This window comes from Corythoichthys intestinalis, chromosome 9 (genome assembly GCF_030265065.1).
Source record: "Corythoichthys intestinalis isolate RoL2023-P3 chromosome 9, ASM3026506v1, whole genome shotgun sequence".
Taxonomy (NCBI): Eukaryota; Metazoa; Chordata; class Actinopteri; order Syngnathiformes; family Syngnathidae; genus Corythoichthys; species Corythoichthys intestinalis.
This window is the reverse complement of record NC_080403.1, coordinates 56,740,520-56,763,992: the sequence shown is the minus strand read 5'-3', so window position 1 is coordinate 56,763,992 and position 23,473 is coordinate 56,740,520. Positions and strand designations below refer to the sequence as shown.

The window sequence follows — 23,473 nt, the reverse complement described above, 5'->3', positions numbered from 1 at the left end:
ATTTCTGCATAAAATCGCCATCAAATGTGATCTGATCTTTGTCAAAATCACACATTTGAAAAAACAGTGTCTGCCTTAACTAAAAGCACCAAAGCATTAAAAGTTTTTCATATTTTATTGTGGATAGCATGCAAACAATGACAGAAAAGTGAAAAATAAGTTCGTGAACACTCTGCCTAAAGAAACTTAAAGAGCAATTGAAACCAATTTTTACCAAACAATTTATTCAGGTGTGTGCCCAATCACTGCCCAAAGCTGCCCTACCCACTATAAAACACAAACCTGGTAAGAATTGTCTCGATGGGAAGTAGGGTTGTTCCGATCATGTTTTTTTGCTCCCGATCCGATCCCGATCGTTTTAGTTTGAGTATCTGCCGATCCCGATATTTCCCGATCCGATTGCTTTTTTATTTTTTTGCTCCCGATTCAATTCCAATCATTCCCGATAATTTTTCCCGATCATATACATTTTGGCAATGCATTAAGAAAAAAATGAATAAAACTCAGACGAATATATACATTCAACATACAGTACATAAGTACTGTATTTGTTTATTATGACAATAAATCCTCAAGATGGCATTTACATTATTAAAATTCTTTCTGTTAGAGGAATCCACGGATAGAAAGACTTGTGACTTTGTATATTGTGACTAGGCATGTGCCGGTTACCGGTTTCACGGTTTACCGTGGTGTGAAAACGTCACGGTTTCAAAACCACTAAAATTTTCCGTCAGACCGTAGTACGGTATTCGCTATTTTTCATGTGTCAAAAATGCAGCCAGAAGTGGCTTGGCGCAGCAGCGCTCAGCCCCTCCCGTTTGTTGCTGTGTGTGAAAATGACGCTACGGGCTTGACAGCCAGTGAACCCAAAAACAAATCATCCAAACTTAAGGCGTACTTTTCTTCAATTTATTGAGCTCTCAGATCATGGTAAGTGGAATATACAAAATTAATACATTTAAAACGTTGTACAATTGTATTTTTCCATGTGTGAGTAGCAGCAACAGCTTAGCACCATGAAAAGTTCGCCAAAAACTAAACACACATTTTCCTTTCAAATTCAATATACAAACTAACTCAAAGCTTACAAAGACGAATGTTAGCCTAGGCTTAGCTGGGGGAGCAACTTCGTCGAGTGTTACAGCCGCAGAGTGAGAAAACCAGCTTGATTCGCTTGAATGAAGAGGAAAAGGGGATAGCATCAAAGATAGCTAATTACGAAAGATGCTCTTGCCCTAAGCACAAATCCACGTTCGCTGGATCAAGGAGAGGTCTCACTCCCAGTGTTTTTTTTGTGTGTGTTTTTTTTGTTTAGATGAAACCTTTCCACAACAATATTTACACTTTAAACTAACTTACACATTTTTAACTTATGAATTCTTTGTTTTTTAACACATAGGCGTGACATGTAGACTAGAGCTGACACAGTGGCTGAAAATGGCAAAACTTCACTTGAGCTTTTCCACCCTCAAAAAAAAGTCATACAGTAAAATTTTTTAAAACATTTTATTCAGAAGTGTTTTTACTTTTTTATGGAAATTATTTTGTTCTTGCTCTAATCTTGAGCGACTTGAGCTGTGGCTGTGGGTATAGACTATAAGTTATATTTATTTTAATTTTATTTAAAATATTTGTTTTTTTATTGATAATTTATTTTAACAATATATTCATGTTCCAGTTTGCAACGTTGCAATGTTCTGAATTTTTTTTTTTAAAGTCCTGTTCAATGGAAAAAAAAGAAAAATTAACCTATACATCTCAAAATAACACATTTTGGAGCTATAATTGCAATACCGAGATACCGTGAAACCGCGGTATTTTTGCCCACGGTTATCATACCGTCAAAATCTCATACCGGTACATGCCTAATTGTGACTAAATATTGCCATCTAGTGTATTTGTTGAGGTTTCAGTAAATGATACTGTAGCCATTTAACTTCTGCCCATATGCATGATGGGAAGTGCAACCATGACTGTGCGTAGTGGCACCAATTGATATATCTTCTCTGCGTTGGGAAATAACATAGGGTGTAAAGAAAAACATCAACTACTACCTTTCTTCCCCACATTGCTTTCCCACGATATGTCTAATTGTTGAGAGGGGGATTGTAAGGCTTTAGCCAATTAAAAAAAGGCTCCAAAGACTGCCAAAATTCACTCTACTCATTTTACGCTGCCTTTTAGCTCTATACATAGGTAAATCGGCCCCATTATAGATTGAACGCGACAATGCGTGAGTGGGTCGTGCAGCGCATGCGTTAATTGCGTTAAATATTTTACCGCCGTTAACACGATAAATTTGATAGCCCTACTTTAAGCCAAAACTAAAGACTCTGGATGAGTGCAAGACATTTTGTCTGTACCGTTAAACACAATTAGAAAACGATTTAATTAAAAAATATATATATATTAAAAAAAGGCATGTCCGATTTTTTTTGCCGATTCCGATACTTTGAAAATGACGTGATCGGACGATCGGGACATCTTTAATGGGAAGCCTTCTCCGTTGCTGCCCCCTCCCTTTGGAACTCACTCCCTAAACCCATCCGTACCTGTTCTGACCTTCCCACATTCAAAAAACTGTTAAAAACTCACCTTTTTAAACCAGCTTTTAACTTATAATTATTTTCTTTGTTTTGTTCTGTTCACATTGTTTGCCATGTTTTGTTCCTACTGTAAAGTGTCTTTGAGCATTGGTAAAAGCGCTCTACAAATAAAATGTATTATTATTAGGGCTGTCAAACGATTAAAATTTTTAATCAAGTTAATTACAGCTTAAAAATTAATTAATCGTAATTAATCGGAATTCAAACTATCTATAAAATATGCCACATTTTTCTGTAAATTATTGTTGGAATGAAAAGATAAGACACACGACGGATATATACATTCAACATACGGTACGTAAATACTGTATTTGTTTATTATAACAATAAATCAACAAGATGGCATTAACATTATTAACATTCTAACGCGATCCATGGATAGAAAGACTTGTAGTTCTTAAAAGATAAATGTTAGTACATGTTATAGAAATTTTGTATTAAAACCCCTCTTAATGTTTTCGTTTTATCAAAATTTGTAAAATTTTCAATCAAAAAATAAACTAGTAGCTCGCCATTGTTGATGTCAATAATTACACCATGCTCACTCATGGTATTAACCCATAAAATCAGTTGGACCCAAACCCCAGCAGAGGTCGCCAAACACCAAAAAACAAGTAACAAGCAGACATTACACTGTAGTCCTTTTAGTCTGTTTGAGCGGGGCATGTGCGTTAATTGCGTCAAATATTTTAACTTGATTAATTTAAAAAATCAATTACCGCCCGTTACCGCGATAATTTTGACAGCCCTTATTATTATTATTATTGTCTGATGTGCATCATGCCTCGGTCAAAAGAGCTATCTGAAAACCTGTGATCAAGGATTGGTGATTTATATAAAGCTGGGAAAGGATACAAAACCATCTCTAAAAGTCTGGATGTTCATCAGTCGACTGTCAGAGAAGTTGCCTACAAATGGAGAGTTTGACACTGTTGCTTCTCTCACAAGGAGTGGCCGTCCGGCAAAGATGACGGCAAGAGTTCAGCGCTGAATACTCAGAGAGGTAAAAAAGAGACCCTAGAGTGTCTGCTAAAGACTTACAGAAATCACTGGCACAGTCCAATAGCTCAACTGTATGTAAAACGATGGTCAAGAATGGTGTTCATTGGTGGACTCCACGGAGGAAGTCACTGCTATCAAAAAAACAAAAAAAACAAAAAAAAAACAGTTGCTTGTTTAATGTTCACAAAAAGACACTTGGACATTCCACAGAAGTTTTGACAAAATATTTTGTGGACTGATGAAACTAAAGTTGAATTGTTTGAGAGGAACACATTACGTCATATGTGGAGGAAAAATGTTGACAATTACAGGCCTCTCTGATATTTTCAATTGGGAGAACTTGCACAATTAGTGGTTGACTAAATACTTATTTGCCCCACTGTACATTGCTCATCAGGTAATGGAAACAACAGGTACAACAAACATGCTTTTTCTTTTCAGCAATTTAAACTTTTTTTTCTCAGCGTCTTTTTCGGCCTCCCAAGCATTTGGACAGTTTTGTCTTGATGCCCCGATTCAGACAGAATAAAAGTACACCCATACAAAGGAAGTGCTGCTCTTTTAATAGGCACATCAAAATATTTATGCCGATGAATAGTGTTGGGGACGTTAAATATGCATGAATGTTCCGCAGCACGAACATACACTCTTGCTTAGATCGAGAAGCAACAGCGTTAATATGGAGAGAATCAACGTATCAATATTTAAACCGTGCGCGCATGCGTGTATGTGCGTTTCCTGTCCGTCAACATCTATGAGTGTTAACTGAAGAAACTAGGCCCGCAAGCAGGACTGAACGGGCCCTCGCAGTTTGGCGCAACTTGGATGTCAAGCAGCTAAGGGTGGTGGCAGATCGTCCCCCTCTCATCATCTCATGAGAACCTAGCATGCTTAAAACTCGCCTCTTTTTTTGGGATTAGAAATACACATAGGAGGAAAAAACCCTCTTGAAGAGGGTCCTACAAAAAAAGAGGTGCTCCTGAGCTGTGCAGCCAAGCCCTTATTCAAAACCAAAATGAATCTTCTAATTGGGCCAATTGAACCAAGTGTGCCACGTTTCAGCTGCCTAAGCCCCTGTAGAAATCCAACTCCTTTTAATGGCGAATAAAGGGTTGTCACGGCAAAAGACAGAGACGTGTGGACATGGGCTTTAAAATGTAGTATTACAAAGTGTCTTCTAACTACAATGACCAACCTGAAAAGAAATGGACAGTTATAAGTAAAATGAGTTACTCTCTGTCGCCACTAGTTGGTGCTGTCGGGTTGATGTAAATGACCCCTACAGGACCCTTCAGAGTAGGACTTTTACCAACCAAGGGAAGTTAGGCGCAGATATGTTGTATGCCTGCCAAGTTATGACTGTTCAAAATTTGTGGCGAGACAAAATGGCGACTGTCATTTTTTTCCCCGCTTTTCTTTTGGACCCCTCTGCTTCAATGAAACCTCAATATTTTTTTAATCAGGCACCTGAACACTTTTCTAATGGCTCCCCTGATGCAGGTTTGAGGTCAATTTTTTTTTCTCTATGAGGAGGAGCCTGTCTAGTAAAAAAGGGTGTTTCCTTTTCCCAGCAGGGGGCGCGAGGCCTAATGGGCAATATTTCAATGCAGTCGTGTTCAGGCTAGGATACCTCTCATATTTGCCAGAAGTGAAAGAGACTGAACCTTCTATCAGGGAGTTATGACTCGTTTACTGAATTTGGCGTGTTGCCCCCCCAAAAAAGGCAGACTTTGGAATCCCGCCCAGGTCACACCCATGATTGAAAACTCACCATTTGATAATTTTAGATCTCATATTTCTCATGAACAGTCTCACCAATTTTGAGGAGGATCCAACTAAATCCCTATGCGCCAAGGTCATTAATGTGCACCCTGTAAATCGATAAAAAAAAATTCATATCCATTAAATCCAAAATACCAGGTTTCCTTTTGGGTTTGGAATAAGGGTCCAGAGACTTTTTGGTGCGTTTTTGCACAAGGTATTGACTCCCCAAATTTCACTGCTTTACATTGAAAAAACCTAAAATGAGAGGCCTTTCTGAAAAATTCAAGGGGCTGCCACTGAGCCATTTTCTTACGTTTTTTTTTTCCCGCAACGTCACAAAATAATCTAAATTTATGCCAAATTGCATGTATCTGCAAATTTGGGTGAGTTTTCAACCATGTTAATGCCTCCAAAAACCCCATCTTTTATATGGGGCTTTGACTTGCAAAGGCCCAGATAATAAAATTCTACAACTTTATTAATTTTTAGTTTCATAATCTTACTCTCTGCGTTTTTTTGTTTGACCTGATCGATACCGGTCGAATATCAAAACGATAGGAATTTATAAAATGACCCCCCAAAAAATGTTCATTTGCCCGTAAACGCGTTGTTTTTTGTTTTTGAAGAAAAAAATCTATCTAGTCCCACAATTTTTTTTTACCAAATCACATAATTTGCACATCAAAAATTCCGGAACGGTAACGGGCAAAAAAGAGCAAAAAATACAAAATTTTGCAAAAAACGTTCCCATTAATTTCTAATGGGATGCCATTGACAGCCATCGTAGTCCAAATTTCCCATTCATTTTCAATGGCAGGAAAACAAGGCCCTTGTGATTTTTGACCATTTACAACGCCATTGACAGCCATGCACGTCCATGCCATTGACGGCCATGTAAGTCCAAATTTCCCATTCATTTTCAATGGCAGGAAAACAAGGCCCTGTGATTTTTGACCATTTACAATGCCATTAACAGCCATGCACGTCCATGCCATTGACGGGCATGTAAGTCCAAATTTCCCATTCATTTTCAATGGCAGGAAAACAAGGCCCTTGTGATTTTTGACCATTTACAATGCCACTGACAGCCATGCAAGTCCATGCCATTAACTGCCATGTAAGTCCAAATTTCCCATTCATTTTCAATGGCAGGAAAACAAGGCCCTTGTGATTTTTGACCATTTACAACGCCATTGACAGCCATGCACGTCCATGCCATTGACGGCCATGTAAGTCCAAATTTCCCATTCATTTTCAATGGCAGGAAAACAAGGCCCTTGTGATTTTTGACCATTTACAATGCCATTGACAGCTATGCACGTCCATGCCATTGACGGCCATGTAAGTCCAAATTTCCCATTCATTTTCAATGGCAGGAAAACAAGGCATTTCTGACCATTTACAATGCCACTGACAGCCATGCAAGTCCATGCCATTGACAGCCATGTAAGTCCAAATTTCCCATTCATTTTCAATGGCAGGAAAACAAGGCCCTTGTTATTTTAAACCATTTACAATGCCATTGACAGCCATGTATGTCCAAATTTCCCATTCGTTCTCGATGGCATTTACATTGCGTTGACGCCCATGTACACAGATGCCAATGATGGCTATGCACGTTAGTGCCACTGACGGCCATGGATGTCGATTCTATTGATGCCAATCTACTAGGATTCCAATGATGCATATGTAAGTTGATGCCATTGACACCCATGTATGTCTATTCTATTGATGCCAATGTACTTGGATATCAACAGGACATGCATCCAAATGTTCTCAAATCAACAGGAAGTGACCAGATATCAACAGGACGTGTTTCCAAAATTTCCTCAAATCAACAGGACGTGTCCCCGAAATGTCCTCAAACCAACCTGGGCAGGTGTAATCTTTGTATCTCCCCACAGCAAAGCCCCATAGTAATTTCTCTAAAAATTGCAGTTTCTAGGAAGAATAAACATTTCCAGGACAATATGGCTCCCGCGCCACTTGGTGCTCGGTCCCAAATGACAGAATTTTGCCCACCCTTTTATTTTTTTTCTTCATTGGCCCTAAACCTCTTCCGTACTCAAGGGGGAAAATAGCTTGAATTTCCAAATAGGAATTCAATTAAAAGGTAACGTCTACAAACAGTGAGGGATTGCGCTTTTGTGTGTGTGCTCTATACGGGGACAAGGTCAGGACAGGCTGTGTTTTAATTAGGAAAAGCTTGGTCTCACACCGTCATTATCCGAGCTTATTTTGAAGCCGTTACCTGCGGGGTGTGAAATAATCCCGTATTGATTTAAGTCACTGTTTTTGTTTCATTCTCTCCAGTATACACACTGCCTCTGTACTTCATCATTTTTGGTTTTTAATTGCACATTTGCTCTTATTTTCAATATTTCGCATCTGCTCCCTCCTTCATCTCCTCTCCGGTGCACTCTATGCACAATTTGTTCGGTTTCGCTCTCTCGCTTTCCAATATCCTTCTCTAATGTGTGTGCGCTGAGCTCAGTGGAGCGTTCACAGCTTTGGAGAACGGGCTTAGTCGAGAGAATGATCAGCATTCACCTCATCATGTTGTGGGGCCATTTCATTCGACATGGTGCCACTACCCTGAGTGACAACAGATGTTCTGTCTGCTGTGTTTTAAGAGGGGTGAATGGGTCAGGGATAGCTGGCGGGATAAACACACAAACGTGTACAGTTTGTGAGTTAAAAAAAAAAAAACTTGTTTGGGTATGGCCGTTGAATCAGTGTATCATTCGTTCATTCCATATCTAACTGAGGATCCAAAATTGGAAAACGGATTGTTATATCATTTCTCGTTTTAGAATCCAAATTTCTAAGGCAAAATATGTTCACTCACAAAAATTAGCGTAATGTCCGCACAATATGTGTTTGACCAAAAATCCAAGCAAAATGTGGCTAGAATGACAATTTCGTTCTACTCGTTAGTTGATAGTCATTTGTGCCACATACATCACCCATTTAATTTGTGGATGGTCCCCTAACACAGATGGTGGAGTACTTTTTTATTTTATTTATTTATTTATAATTAAAGTACAATACAGCTGCGGGATTATATGTAATCTTTTACCTGTGACACCCTGTATTAGTAAACAATAAAATGCAATTGTAATTTTAGCTACATATTGCTCCATGGCTAGCTGGCTAAAGACAGTTTCATAATTTAAATAAGAACGTTTCTTGTCCAGACAAGAAAAAGTATAATCCAAATGAGAAAATATCTCATACGAACAAGAAAAAAACTCATTTTAATGAGTTTCTCAGGCAAACAAGATCTTAACAAGACCTTTTCTTACTCAAACAAGGAAAATTTATCATCCTAATCAGTTTCTCAGCAAAAAGAGAAATTTATTAGTCAAATTAGATTGTCATCCAAACCAGAACTTTTCTGATTCAAACAAGAAAAAATGATCCTAATCAGTTTTTCAGCCATACAAGAAAATTTCTCATCTAAATATAAATTTTATCATCCAAACAAGAAAATGTCTCATCTAGGTGAGAACTTTTCTCATTTTAATAACTTTTCTCATTCAAAAGAGAAATTTTTATCATCAAACAAGAACATTGATTATCTAAACAAGAACAAATAAATTTCTCACCCAAACAAGAAAATTTATCAATTAAATTAGAACATTTATCATCCAAACTAGAACATTTCCATATAATGAGAAAAATGATCATCTTAACGAGAACTCTTCTTATTTTAACAAGAAAATGTATCATCCTTAAAAGTTTTTCAGCCCCAAAAAAATAAATTATCAGTCGAATGAAAACATTTATCAGCCAAACAAGAACGTTTCTCATTCAAACAAGAAAATGTCTCATTTCTAAATAGTTTCCCAGCCAGCAAGAAAGTTTATCAGTCAAATGAGAAAATTTCTTACCGAAAAAAAAAAACACTTCTCATATTAATGAGAAAAATTGTCATCTTAACAAGACCATTTATTCAAACAAGAAAATTTATCATCCTAAGTTTCTCAGCCCAAAAAGAAAATTTATCAGTCAAATATTTTTCTTATCCAAACAAGAACTGACAAGAACATGTCGCATTTTAACAAGAAAATGTGTCATTTTAATTAGTTTCTCAGCAAAACAAGAACTAATGAGAATGTTTTTGATTCAGACAAAATTTATCAGGCAAACAAAAAATTTCTCACGCAAACACGACAATTTCTCATATTAAAGAGATCAATTCTCATCTTAACAGGAACATTTCTTATTCAAACAAGAAAATTTATCATCCTAGTTTTTCAGCCAAAAAAGAAAATTTATCAGTTGAATGAGAACATTTACATCCAAACAAGAAAATTTCTCATCCAAAGAACGAGAAAATTTCTCATTCAAACAAGAACATTTCTCAGTCGTTTTTAGCCAAACAGAACATTTATTCGTCAAATGAGAAAATGTATTATCCAAACGAGAAAATGTCTCATTCAAACAGGAAAATTTCATCCCAAGGACAAAGGTCCTCATTCAAATGACATTTATCATCCACACAAGAAATATTCTCATCCTAATGAGATTTCTCATTCAGCCGGGAAAATTTCTCATTCTAATGAGATTTCTCATTCAAACAAGAAAAATTCTCATCCTAAGTAGAACAATTGTTATCCAAACAAGATTTTTTTCCCTCCTAGCTAATATCCCTTTAGGGGCTTGGTAGGAAATTGAGTTATGATGTTAAATTTTGAAAACCTCGAAGGCAACACTTACATTTCTCTTGCAAGAATATATTCTTCCAGTTTGAGCATCATCATTTCCAGTTTGAGCAACATCATTTGTTTTCATTTTACCTTACTGCAGTTTCCACTTGTTGTGTGTTCAAATGAAATGAGTTGACTTCATATGCAAAATACGTTCACCCACTGTCACTCGCTATAATAAAGAAGGTTTGCTTACTCTGCAATTGCTCAGCTCCTCTGCAGACAGGATGATCGTACCGCATTTCTTCCCTTGTATCCCCCTGTGGTAGATAGAAAAAAATGGTTTTATGATCAGTTGCGGGAATTAATTAGACAACATTTCAAGCTCAGCAACATTAATTTCACATTTTGTGCCAAGGTCACTTGTGTTCTTATGATTTACCGCAATGTATATTTTATTCTGTCTAAACACATTTGTATATCTTGCTGTTATGCATTGGAGTTTACGCTCATCTACCACAAGACTTGGTACATGGAAGAAGCAATGTACAATATACTGTAAGTGAAACTATTGTGATTAAAATAGAGCGTAATAATGATTGCTGCATTTATAATGTTGACCAAAAGTGAACGTTACTGTATGTTTTGAAAAGCACAATCTTTGATACGGCTTTGGTATTGCATTACGGATCTTTGTAGCCCAAAGGGTTATCGATACGTTATCAGCAAGAATCGATATATTGTTTTAAAAAATTGTCCCCGTTAAAAAAATGAGTCACTTCCTAATCTTTTGTGGACATTCTTGAGTTCAGAAACCCAAAAATAAACAGGAAGTGACCTGTAAATGCCCCAAAATCAACTGGAAGTGATTTGTAAATGCCCCAAAAAGGAAAGGAAGTGATCGAAAATCAACAGGAAATGACATGAAATGCCATGAAATGAACTCATTGCCCGGCATTGGCTGCCATTGACAGCCATAGATGTCCAATCTGTTTAATCTGGAAGGATGGCATCGAATCAATGGCACCTAATGAGTTTAATTTTTGGGGCATTTCAGGTCATTCACTGCTGATTTTCATTGGAGTGCCATTAACAGTTTTCCGATTCATTTTGAATGGCAAAAAAAAAACCTGCCCAAATCAACAGGATACCTGATATAAACGTGTCCCCGGCCGAAATGTCCCCAAACCAAAAGGATGCGACCTGATATCAACAGGACGCATCCCCGAAATGTCCCCGAATCAACAGAAAGAGATTTGATATTAACAGAACGTGTCCCCGGAATGTCCCCAAATTTAAATTTTGTGGGCTGATAAAGGGCGTGTCCTTGAATTGTCCCCAAATAAACAGGTAGTCACCTGATATTAACAGGATGAGTCAGCAAATTGTCCCCAAATCAACATTTTATGACCTGATATCAACAGGATGCGAAATGTCCCCAAATAAACAGGAAGTGATCTGATATCAACAGGACGAGTCCCCGAATTGTTCCCAAATCAACATTTTATGACCCGACATCAACAGGACATGTCCCCGAAATGTCCCCAAATCGACAGGATGCGACCTGATATCAACAGAACGCGTCCCTGGAATGTCCCAAAATCAACATTTTGTGACCTGACAAAGGACGTGTCCCCGAATTGTCCCCAAATAAACAGGAAGTGACCTGATATCAACAGTATGCGTCCCTGAAATGTCTCCATATCAACAGGAAGTGATTTGACATCAACAGAATGTGTCCCCGGAATGTCCCCAAATCCAACAGGACAAGTCCCCGAATTGTCCCCAAATCAACATTTTGTGACCCTATATCTAAAGAACGTGTCCCCAAATTGTCCCCAACTAAACAGGAAATGACCTGATGTCAATAGGACGAGTTCCCAATTGTTCCCAAATCAACATTTTATGACCTGATATGGACAGGACATGTCCCCGAATTGTCCCCAAATCAACATTTTTGTGATCTGATATCAACAGGACGTGTCCCCGAAATGTCCCCAAATCAACATTTTATGACCTGATATCAACAGGATGCATCCCCGAAATGTCCACCAATCAACAGAAAGTGACATGATGTCAACAAGACGAGTCCCCAAATTGTCCCCAAATCAACATTTTATGACCTTATATCTAAAGAACGTGTTTCCAAATTGTCCCCAACTAAACAGGAAATGACCTGATGTCAACAGGACGTGTCCCCGAAATGTCCCCAAATCAACATTTTATGACCTGATATCAACAGGATGCATCCCCGAAATGTCCACCAATCAACAGAAAGTGACATGATGTCAACAAGACGAGTCCCCAAATTGTCCCCAAATCAACATTTTCTGACCTTATATCTAAAGAACGTGTTTCCAAATTGTCCCCAAATCAACATTTTATGACCTGATATCAACAGGATGCATCCCCGAAATGTCCACCAATCAACAGAAAGTGACATGATGTCAACAAGACGAGTCCCCAAATTGTCCCCAAATCAACATTTTCTGACCTTATATCTAAAGAACGTGTTTCCAAATTGTCCCCAACTAAACAGGAAATGACCTGATGTCAACAGGACGTGTCCCCGAAATGTCCCCAAATCAACATTTTATGACCTGATATCAACAGGATGCATCCCCGAAATGTCCACCAATCAACAGAAAGTGACATGATTTCAACAAGACGAGTCCCCCAATTGTCCCCAAATCAACATTTTCTGACCTGATATCTAAAGAACGTGTCCCCAAAATGTCCCCAAATTAACAGGAAATGACCTGATAACAACAGGACGTGTCCCCAAAATGTACCCAAATCAACAGGAAGTTACCTGATATCAACAGGACGTGTAATGAAATGTCACTAGATCAGCGGGAAGTGACCTGATATCAACAGGATCTGTCCTCGAAATGTCCCCAAATCAACAGGTTGCCTGATATCAACAGGATGTGTCCCTGAAATGTCCCCAAATAAACAGGAAGTGACTTGATATCAACAGAAAGTGTGCCCGAAATGGCCCCAAATCAACAGGAAGTGTGACCTGATATCAACAGGATCTGTCCCTGAAATGTCCCCAAATCAACAGGAAGTGACCTGATAGATCTGTATCTGCCACAGCAAAGCCCCATCGTAATTTCTCCAGAAATTGCAGTTTCTAGTGAAATAGACTGTACAGAAAGTAATTTTGGAACATTTTTGGTTTGTGGTGTGCCGATTTTTTCCAATGTACAAACGAGCCGTGACTCAAGAAAAGGTTGAAAATCACGACTCCGAAACATTCATTCATTAGCCCATCCCTGTCATCCCAGTGAGGCCCGTGAACCAAACCGATTTGAACACCCCTGCTCTACATCGCGCTACTCGCTAAAAACATACTCCCCAAAAACAGCCTCATTAAAACTTTCTTAGACGTTCTTTTAAGCCAAAGGATTGTCTATTTTGTTCCACAAAGTACCCGTCTGTATCGCTGACTCCTCGTCTTAAAAAGTTGCTCCTGTATTTTCTGGCGACAAACATTTGTTGGCTGTTCCAGTGGGGATATTCTTGAAAATTGTTTCTTTTGTTGCTCCACTTTTGTTTTTTTCTCCACTAAAGAATAATGTCATCTGTGCTATGTAGATTACGCCAGCTCATTTAGACTGTACGTGAACGTTTTTTCGCTTCCTACCTTTCTTTAAAAGGTGCAAGATATGGATATAAAAAGTGTGCCGTGGCTTCAAAACAAAGCTGAAAAACACTGGTTCAGATTACAGGTTACTTTGTTAGCTTCACTTAGCAACTGCACGAGGAACTTAAAGGTGAACACAACGGACTCTACGCTTGTCTGAATTAAAAAAGACGTTGGATTCGAAAACATTTTGGTGCTCACGTGGCTTAGAAAAGTGTTGTACCAAAAGGAAAAAGAAAACATGAATGCACCTCTGCTTCCTTATGACTGACAGGCACTGAACAAAGTGTTCTCCAGCTGTGTGCAGAGGTGAGTCTGTAAAAAGTCAACTAGGAGCAGACCTTTGAGCTGCGCATTGAAAGACCTCCATCAATGTTCAGGTGGGGGACACATCCCCGTCATGTGTACAAGAGATGTGAAAAGCTGTGAGTGCTTTTTGGTGCCGTGAATTCAATGCGTACACCCACTCCATAACGCTTTGGCAGCGCCGCGTCATCCGCTATCCGGGTAGTACGGCCTTGAAATGAGAAAGTTATCTCAAATATTTTTCCTTCTTTCCAAAACCGTTTCCTAATGTGCAGATTTCAACATATGCAGACAACATAGCAGAAAATACGACATGACAGACAACACATATAAACGCAACACTAAAAACACAAGACACATAAAACATCACAAAGCAAATTAAACATATAACAAGGCACATAAAACACACACAAAACACAACAAACAACACATTAGACAACACACAACACATATAGTGTAACAACACACGTAAAACACAACAAACAACACATAAAACAATAAACAACAACACATTAAACACAACACACACAAAAATACAAAACATGCAACACAACACATTAAACAACAAATACAACACAACACACAACTCGAAACAACGCAACACACAAAACACAACACATACAAAACACACATAAAACACAAGGCAGAAAGCAACACATACAGTGCGGAGAACAAGTATTTGATACACTGCCGATTTTGCTGGTTTTCCCACTTGCAAAGCCTGTAGAGGTCTGTAATTTGTATCGTAAGTTCTCGTCAACTGTGAGGGACTGAATCTAATACAAAAAAAACAGAAAATCAAGTTGTATGATTTTTAAATAATAAATTTGCATTTAATTGCATGAAAAAAGTATTTGATACAACACAGAAATCAATCTTAATATTTGGTACAGAAACCTTTGTTTGCTATTGCAGATACCAAACATTTCCTGTAGTCCTTGACAAGGTTTGCACACACTGCAGCAGGGATTTTGGCCCACTCCTCCATGCAGATCTTCTCCAGAGCCTTCAGGTTTCGGGGCTGTTGTCGGGCAACACGGACTTTCAGCTCCCTCCATAGATTTTCTATCGGGTTCAGATCTGGTGACTGGCTAGGCCACTACAGGACCTTAAGATGCTTCTTACGGAGCCACCCTTTAGTTGCCTTGGCTGTGTGCTTTGGGTCGTTGTCAAGCTGGAAGACCCAGCCACGACCCATCTTCAGGGCTCTCACTGAAGGAAGGAGGTTGTCAGCCAAGATCTGGCGATACATAGCACCATCCATCCTCCCCTCAATACGGTACAGTCGTCCTGTACCCTTGGCAGAGAAGCAGCCCCAAAAAATGATGTTTCCTCCTCCATGTTTCACAGTTGGGATGGTGTTCTTGGGGTTGTACTCATCCTTCTTTTTCCTCCAAACACGACGAGCCGAGTTTAGACCAAAAAGTTCCATTTTGGTCTCATCCGACCACATGACCTTCTCCCATTGCTCCTCTGGATCATCCCGATGGTCAGTGGCAAACTTCAGACATGTCTGGACATGCACTGGCTTCAGCAGCGGGACCTTGCGTGCGCTGCAGGATTTTAATCCATGACGGCGTAATGTGTTTCCGATGGTTTTTTTCGAGACTGTGGTTCCAGCTCTCTTCAGGGTCATTGACAAGGTCCTGCCGTGTAGTTCTGGGCTGATCCCTCACCTTCCTCATGATCAGTGATGCCCCACGAGGTGAGATCTTGCGTGGAGCCCCAGAACGTGGCAGATTGACCGTCAACTTGAACTTCTTCCATTTTCTAATAATCGCTCCAACAGTTTTTACCTTCTCACCAAGTTGCTTGCTTATTTTCCTGTAGCCCATCCCAGCCTTGTGCAGGTCTATTATTTTATCCCTGATGTCCTTACACAGCTCTCTAGTCTTGGCCATTGTGGAGAGGTTGGAGTTTGTTTGTTTGAGCACGTGAACAGGTGTCTTTTATACAGGTAACAAGTTCAAACAGGTGCAGTTACTTCCGGTAATGAGTGGAGAACAGGAGGGGTTCTTAAAAAAGAACTAAGAGCCGAAATATTTACTAGTTGGTAATGTATCAAATACTTATTTCATGCGGTTAAATTCAAATTTATTATTAAAAAATTATACAATGTGATTTTCTGGATTTTTGCATTAGATTCCGTCCCTCACAGTTGAAGAGAACTTATGATACAGATTACAGACCTCTACATGGCTTGCAAGTGGGAAAACCAGCAAAACCGGCAGTGTATCAAATACTTGTTCTCCTCACTTTATAACACAACACATAAAACATCACACAAAACACAACACATTAAACACAACATACAAAACACAGTACACAACAAACACAAAATAAAACGTAACATATAACACAACACATTAAACACAACACATACAACAACACACATAAAACACAACAAACAACTGATAAAACAATACACAACACATTAAACACAGCACACAACACATAAAGCACAACATACAAAACAACACAGAATAAAAAACATCTGAAGGAATTTAGTCCTCCCAGCCCAAACCGCACGGGGAGGCCGGCAACAGAACGGAAATGTGCTCCGCCGCTCGACGCCCCCGAAGAGCCAGGCCAGGAGGAAGCCAAACTCCGCGCGTTCCTGTGTTAACCCTTTGCACACTGACTCCATGTTTCAAAAGCTTGAAAAACACTCGCCGAAAACAGGTTGACAATTTATTCGTCGACAATGGTAAAAAACAAGGCAAAAACAGACGACGGAGGGACAATTCTGGTTCCAAAACAAGGCTACATGTTTCCGAGCAGAAGAAATCTGTCTTATCTCAGTGTCCAGTCTTTTTGAAGTCTTTGCTGACGCGGGTCTTGTCGAAGGCGTTTCTGGGCGTTGCTTTTGGGCCGCCCCCGCTGTGGCCGGTTTTGGGCGGCTTAGGTTCGTGCGCGGATTGGGACGCCCGCTATCAACTTTGCTGCCCAGGCTGGTTGTACTTGTTTTAGGACAAAGCGCTTTGTCCTTGGAGTTTGCTGGGAGAGCAGATTACCCGAGTTGGTGCGTCACTCTTGTGATAAGACGGCATTGTGTATCTCTTCTATTTCTTCTCATTAAACTATGGTGTGCTATTTGTTTTATATTAGTAGTGTAGTCCTACCGTAAATATGAAAATGATACTATTTCCTGATTAATTCTATTACGTGTGTTAGACTAATGCAAACAGTTAGACGGTGCCTACGAAAACCTGTACCATATGTATGTGTTAGACTAATGCAGACAATTATATGGTGTGTGCGATGACGATATCGTTTCTCCTTCACATCACACAACATAAAACACATAAAACACAACACACATAAACGACGACATCACTGGAAATTAATATCTCAAAATCTATAAAACGAAAGCATGTCTCAAATCCATCTCAAAACACTCGGTCTCAAATGACTATCTGTCCCCATCTGTATCTAGCAATTTGGGAAGGGGAGAAGAAAATTATTGAACGCTATCTAATTTGAAACTCACTATTGATTTGCAAGAGCAAAAACTAGATATCTGACTCTAATGCCACACAAAACATAACGCGCTCTCTCAAATGACCACCAACATGAAACGGAACATTCACCCAATTTATGTATCTGGAAAGTGGTTTTAGGGGCGCAACATTAAAGAGCTTGTCTTGCAACCGGTAAGGAGGTCTGAAAGAAAAGAGCTCGTGTATGTGGGGCACTGTGGAGTCAAAAGAAACGCTGCATGTATAATATAACCTGCCCATCTATTCCCACATCACTTCAAAGACTCGGTATACATACATTACTTTTTGATGCGCCGATATTAAAGCAGCAGCAAGGAGTAATTGGGATTGGTTCCTTGTCTCTGTTTACACTAGTGATGTTGAACATTTATTTTGAGCCTCTGAGTTTATAGCAAGGTAAATTCGGAAATGCAAATAAAACTAAGTAACAAAGACACCCTGGAACTTGTAAAGATGCTACACCACGGAGAACAAACAGCTTAGATTGCTTTATTTGAATATGATTGTGCTTATTAGATAGCAATACTTCAATAGCAAAAGCAATAGTAGAAACTGCAATTTATGGAGAAAGCAAGTAAACACCTTGTGGCCACTTCCAGTTGATTCGGGGGTGTTTCGGGGGTCACTTTCTATTGATATCAGATCACTGGATTGACGAAGAATGCGAATGTGACGTGAGTCACTGACGTCACATTCTGCGGATTCATCTGATTTTGCGGATTATTTCGTTTATTTTTCGCATCACGCCAGCCCGATGTGCTGCCGGCTTTTGTTGCTGCACCAGGAAGAGGCGTGTGAGCCTTTTTGGGTTTCAAAAAGTTCCCGTTCACCACGGATAACGGCCAAAACAAGTCCAACAACTGTGGGACCATTTTGAGGTAAGTAAGCTACGTGTTTTATATTATGTCAAATACTGGGATCATGGCACACATGTTAACTAATTTGCTCCCAAAAACGTATAAATACATTCTATTTTTAATTGTTTCAATGTCCCAAAGATTTACGATTTGTTTTTTTCACATGAGACATCTCTAGGTTCTGATGCAACTTATCTCCAAAGCACAATGCTGAAAATCCATTTTAAAGCAATAAAACTGGCCACTGGAGGGCAGTAGCGCATTTGGTAAGACCCGCAACCCGAATCAACGGAACGAGCGGCCGGGCCACACGGCTGGGGTGCTGGCGGAAGACGACCGAATGGACATCCAGGATGCCAGGCGCTGGACAACCGAGCAGAACGACCGGGACCACCAGCGCAGGGGACGATGCCGTTGAGTCCGTGCTGCTCGCCGAGCCCCCGCCGCCGTGTTCGTCCCCGGACCCTCCAGTGTCCCGCGACTCAGCCAGAAACGCGCACGGCCAAACAAGTTCCCCCCCCAGGAACACAAGTTCCTCAGGCGAACTCCGCCACGAGGCAGTGGTCACCACAAAAGAAACACAAAAAAAAAATCCATCTTGATGAGACAGGCGGCGGTGAGGGAAAAGTTTACCCCGGCCACAACAGCGTCATCTCTCAGTTCAATAGTTTAGTTATGTGTAAATAAATTGTTACTTTGCTATCAAAAGCTCCATTTGTCTTGTTGTTTATGATATTTTGTAGAAGGAAAACATTATTCAGATGTTTGGGAAGTCACAAGGCAAAAAATATCTGTGTTAAAGTCAAAGTTATGTTGGAAATGTATGCTTTTACAAAAAGCTCAATTTCTCAGTTTTTTTCATCAGAAATTGGAAAATTGCTCAAACTAGGCAAGGCAAGGCAAATTTATTTATGTAGCACAATTCAACACAAGGCAATTCAAAGTGCTTTACATCACATGAAGACCATAAAAATCACATTTAAATCAACACAATGTAAAAACCAAGACAAAAGATCGCATTTAATCACAGAATAAAAATAAATAAATAAAAATAAAACAAAAATAAAAATAAAGCAAAAACTACTACTACTAATAATCATTGAAATCACCAATGGAGATAAGCACAAGAGGAATAGAAGGCAGGTAGATTGAAATATATAGACAGTTATGGATATGCAGTGCTAAACAAAAGCGTTTTTAGCCCTGATTTAAAGGAGCTAACAGTTTGAGCATACTTCAGACGTTCGGGTAACTTGTTCCAGAGGTGAGGAGCATAATAACTAAACGCTGCCTCACCCTGCTTGGTTCTTGTTCTTGGAACATGCAGAAGACCCGTTCCAGACGACCTTAGGGGTCTAGATGTCTCATAGGAATCTAACAAGTCAAGCATGTATTTTGGTCCAAGGCCATTAAGTGTTTTGTAGACGAGCAGTAGTATTTTATAGTCTATCCTTTGACTCACTGGAAGCCAGTGTAGCGATTGCAAAACCGGTGTAATGTGGTCCAGCTTCCTTGTATTTGTGAGGACTCTGGCTGCAGCATTCTGTACTAGCTGCAGCTTCCTGACTGATTTTTTATCAAGACCTGTAAATATACCGTTGTAGTAGTCCAATCTGCTGAAAATGAATGCATGCATAAGTTTTTCCATGTCTTGTTGAGTCAGAAGCCCCTTAATTCTGGTTATATTTTTTTAGGTGGTAATAAGCGGATTTAGTGACGGACTTTAGATGGCTATCAAATTTTAGGTCTGAGTCAATAATTACACCAAGGTTTCTGACTTGATTTGTAGCTGTAAGTGACATTGTGCTAAGTTGGCTGCTTATCTTTGACCTCTCCTTTTTTGGCCCAAAAATGATCACCTCTGTCTTCTCCACATTTAACTGGAGAGAATTCTGGCACATCCATTCATTGATTTGATGAATGCATTTACTCAGGGAGACTAAGGGACTATAATCATGTGGGGACACAGAAATGTACAGTTGTGTGTCATCTGCATAGGCGTGATAGGAGATGTCATACTGTTCCATTATCTGAGCAAACGGAAGCATATAGATGTTAAATAAGAGTGGTCCAAGAATTGACCCTTGAGGGACTCCACACATGAATTTGGTTCGTTCTGACTGATAGTTTCCAATTGACACAAAGAAAAGTGAGCTATTTTCTAATGCTGATTTCTAAAGAATGGAAAAAGATATGAAGTAACTCTTTTTTTTCCTGCTGAAAGAAGAGAGCGAAGGGGGTTGCACCGGTGAAAATGGCTGGGAGTGAATGAGTTAAAAAGGAGGTGGCTTGCATTTTGTGAACGAACTGAAAATACACCCTGTCCACCGAGAAGGCCACACGGCTGACGACCAACGGCTCGTCACACACCATGGTCGCTGGCCAAAAAAGGCGTGCCCGCTGAGAATCCCCTGCAACGAGCATTTCTGCCCGCAGCATGGGAACGACGTGCCAAAACTTGCTCGCCGCCGGCGGCTGTCCGATCAGTAAAGACAATCAACCCCGCCGCCGTGTGTGAGATGAGTCCGAAAGGCGAGAATAAGACTTGGAAAAGTCGCTCAGTTCATGTTAGCATGTCGGCTAGCTGTCACGCCTCCTGTTTTGTTTATGCTCTTTAAGACACAAGACGGACATAAACATTAAACATACTGTACATAAGTACTGTATTTGTTTATTATAACAATAAATCAACAAGATGGCATTAACATTATTAAAATTCTCTTAAAGCGATCCATGGATAGAAAGACTTGTAGTTCTTAAAAGATAAATGTTAGTACAAGTTATAGAAATTTTATATTAAAACCCACTCAGAATTTTTTTGTTTTATTAAAATTTGTAAAATTTTCAATCAAAAAATAAACTAGTAGCTCGCCATTGTTGATGTCAATAATTACAGCATGCTCACTCATTTGCTTAAACCCGTAAAATCATTTGGACCCAAGCGCCAAACACCAAAAAACAAGTAACAAGTGGACATTACACTGCTGTCATTTTAATCTGTTTGAGCGGGACATGTGCGTTAATTGCGTCAAATATTTTAACGTGATTAATTTAAAAAATTATTTAACGCCCGTTAACGCGATAATTTTGACAGCCCTATTAAAAATCATTAATTCCCGCCCGTTAACGCGATAAATTTGACAGCACTAGGAAAAACACTTCGATAATAAGACTAGCCTGTAAAAATATTGGAGAGATTGCAACATTTTGCTACTCTGTGTCGTATTTTCCTCGTTCTGAATCTTCCCTCTCAACGGGCTGAATTCTAAATCAGATGAAATCGTGACCCTGCTGACGTCATCCTCCAGCTGGGGACGCTAGAGCACTATAATGACAGGCGGGTCCAAACGGCAGATTAAAAAACTAATTTCTCATCATCTGTGCTTTGCCAAATTGTTGTTTATAGTGAAAATATGGTTCTAATTGACATAATAATGCTATCTGAAATTTTTTAGATTTTTTTATATGCTGTCGCCGGCACTTTAAGTCTTGTGTAAAAGTCATCTCAAACCGCCTCTGAACTCACTTCTTGTTAATGCTCGTCACTGATTCACTGCCAGTCACAAAACTATGCTAAACAGGTTCCAACACAATTACTAATGTCATAGTGAGGCAAGGGAGAAGCTTTTTAAATTGCCATTACGGCTGAGAAAACACACACATAACACCCTTGGAGACTGCTACCCCCTCAATTACCCACTGCTGATTCTACAATGCCTCAGCCATTCGTGACCTCATTTAACTTTATTACAACTACCAGTGAAAGTGCACCATTAATCAAATTGTACTAGGGATGTGCTGGCAAGACTTCACGAAAGTCGAGAAATGAACTCAAATGGCTGCCTGTTCTTACGTTCAGCCTTTGGCTGGTGGAAGAAAGTGAACCAGTATTCGTCACGCACCATCCCTCCCACTTCAAATAGATTGGACGTCTATGGCCGTCAGTAACAGCCTATGCCAGGCCATTTTGGGGCATATCATGTTGATTTTCGGTCACTTCCTTTTCCTTTTGGTGTATTCACGGGTCACTTCCTGCTGATTTGGGGGTCATTTGGGGTCCCTTCCTGTTGATTTTGGGTCATTTACAGGTCACTTCCTGTTGGTTTTGGGTTACTGAGCAGAAAAGTACTTAAAGTGATCCTCTACCTTAAAGTGCATGTGACACGAAAAAGCATGTTTATTTCATAATACACGCGGTATTTATGCTCCTGAATGATATGGACCGGTTGGATGTGTGTGGAAGCGATCGCTATATTTATTTAGTTTTTTTTAATCCCGCGCCATGGAAATGAGTGACTTCAGGCTTCGGTCTTGCAATGAGGAGGAGGGCGCTGTGACGTGTACGGGTGAAGGCGTCCTCTTCACTAAACAGCCGTACTGTTGTGTATGAGGACTAAGGATTCAGCTGATTTTGCGGATTAATACGTTTAATTTTCGCATCACGCCAGCCAAATGGCTGCAGAAAAGTCGTGCTTTATGAAGGAGAGGCGTGTGCGCCTTTCTGGAGTTTCAAAACGTTCCCATTCACCGTGGATATTGGCCAAAACAAGCCCGACTACTGTGGGACCATTGGACTTACGAGGAAGTGAGTAAACGTCTTTTGTATTACGTCAAATACGAATACAGCGATTACAATGTAAACACTACAAACTTTCTTTAAATAAATGACCCTAAACTAAACCTAACCCTAACGGCATATAAAAAGCTCTCCTCATGCAAATTAGCTGCATGTTAGCTGCACAACAACTGCAGCCGCCCTCCTCTGGGGAACGAACTGTAAATTGCTCTCCGCCGGGCGGTTTGTCGATCCGCGAAGACAATCGACAACCCAGTCGTCATGTCAAATAATCCGGGCTAGTTATGTGTGATTTTCCGCTTCAAATACTTTGAAACATCACTCGGTTCGGGTTAGCATGTCAGCTAGCTGTCACGCCTCTTGGTTTGTTTACATTCTCCGAAGCCGGGGAAGGGAAATGACATATGTCCGATTTAGGTGTCATAAAATATCATTCGGGAGGTGCAACAGTAAAGGTGAAGTCGACAGTTTTGACCGTTATGGAGTAATTTTGCCATGTCGTCCTGAATAAGTGCATTTTTACTATTTCATATTCCATTGAGCACAAGACTGTTATTT

At 39.7% G+C, this 23,473-nt stretch overlaps 1 protein-coding gene across 3 annotated transcripts in view; it reads right to left on the bottom strand.

The window, feature by feature from the left end:
• Window positions 1-23,473, bottom strand: part of cpne5b (copine Vb) — a 276,730-nt gene that overhangs the window by 81,511 nt on the left and 171,746 nt on the right. For all 3 annotated transcript variants that reach the window (XM_057845330.1, XM_057845331.1, XM_057845332.1), the window contains one exon: window positions 10,284-10,347. In XM_057845330.1, the coding sequence (XP_057701313.1) occupies window positions 10,284-10,347 (64 nt within the window). The remainder of the gene's footprint in view (window positions 1-10,283; window positions 10,348-23,473) is intronic.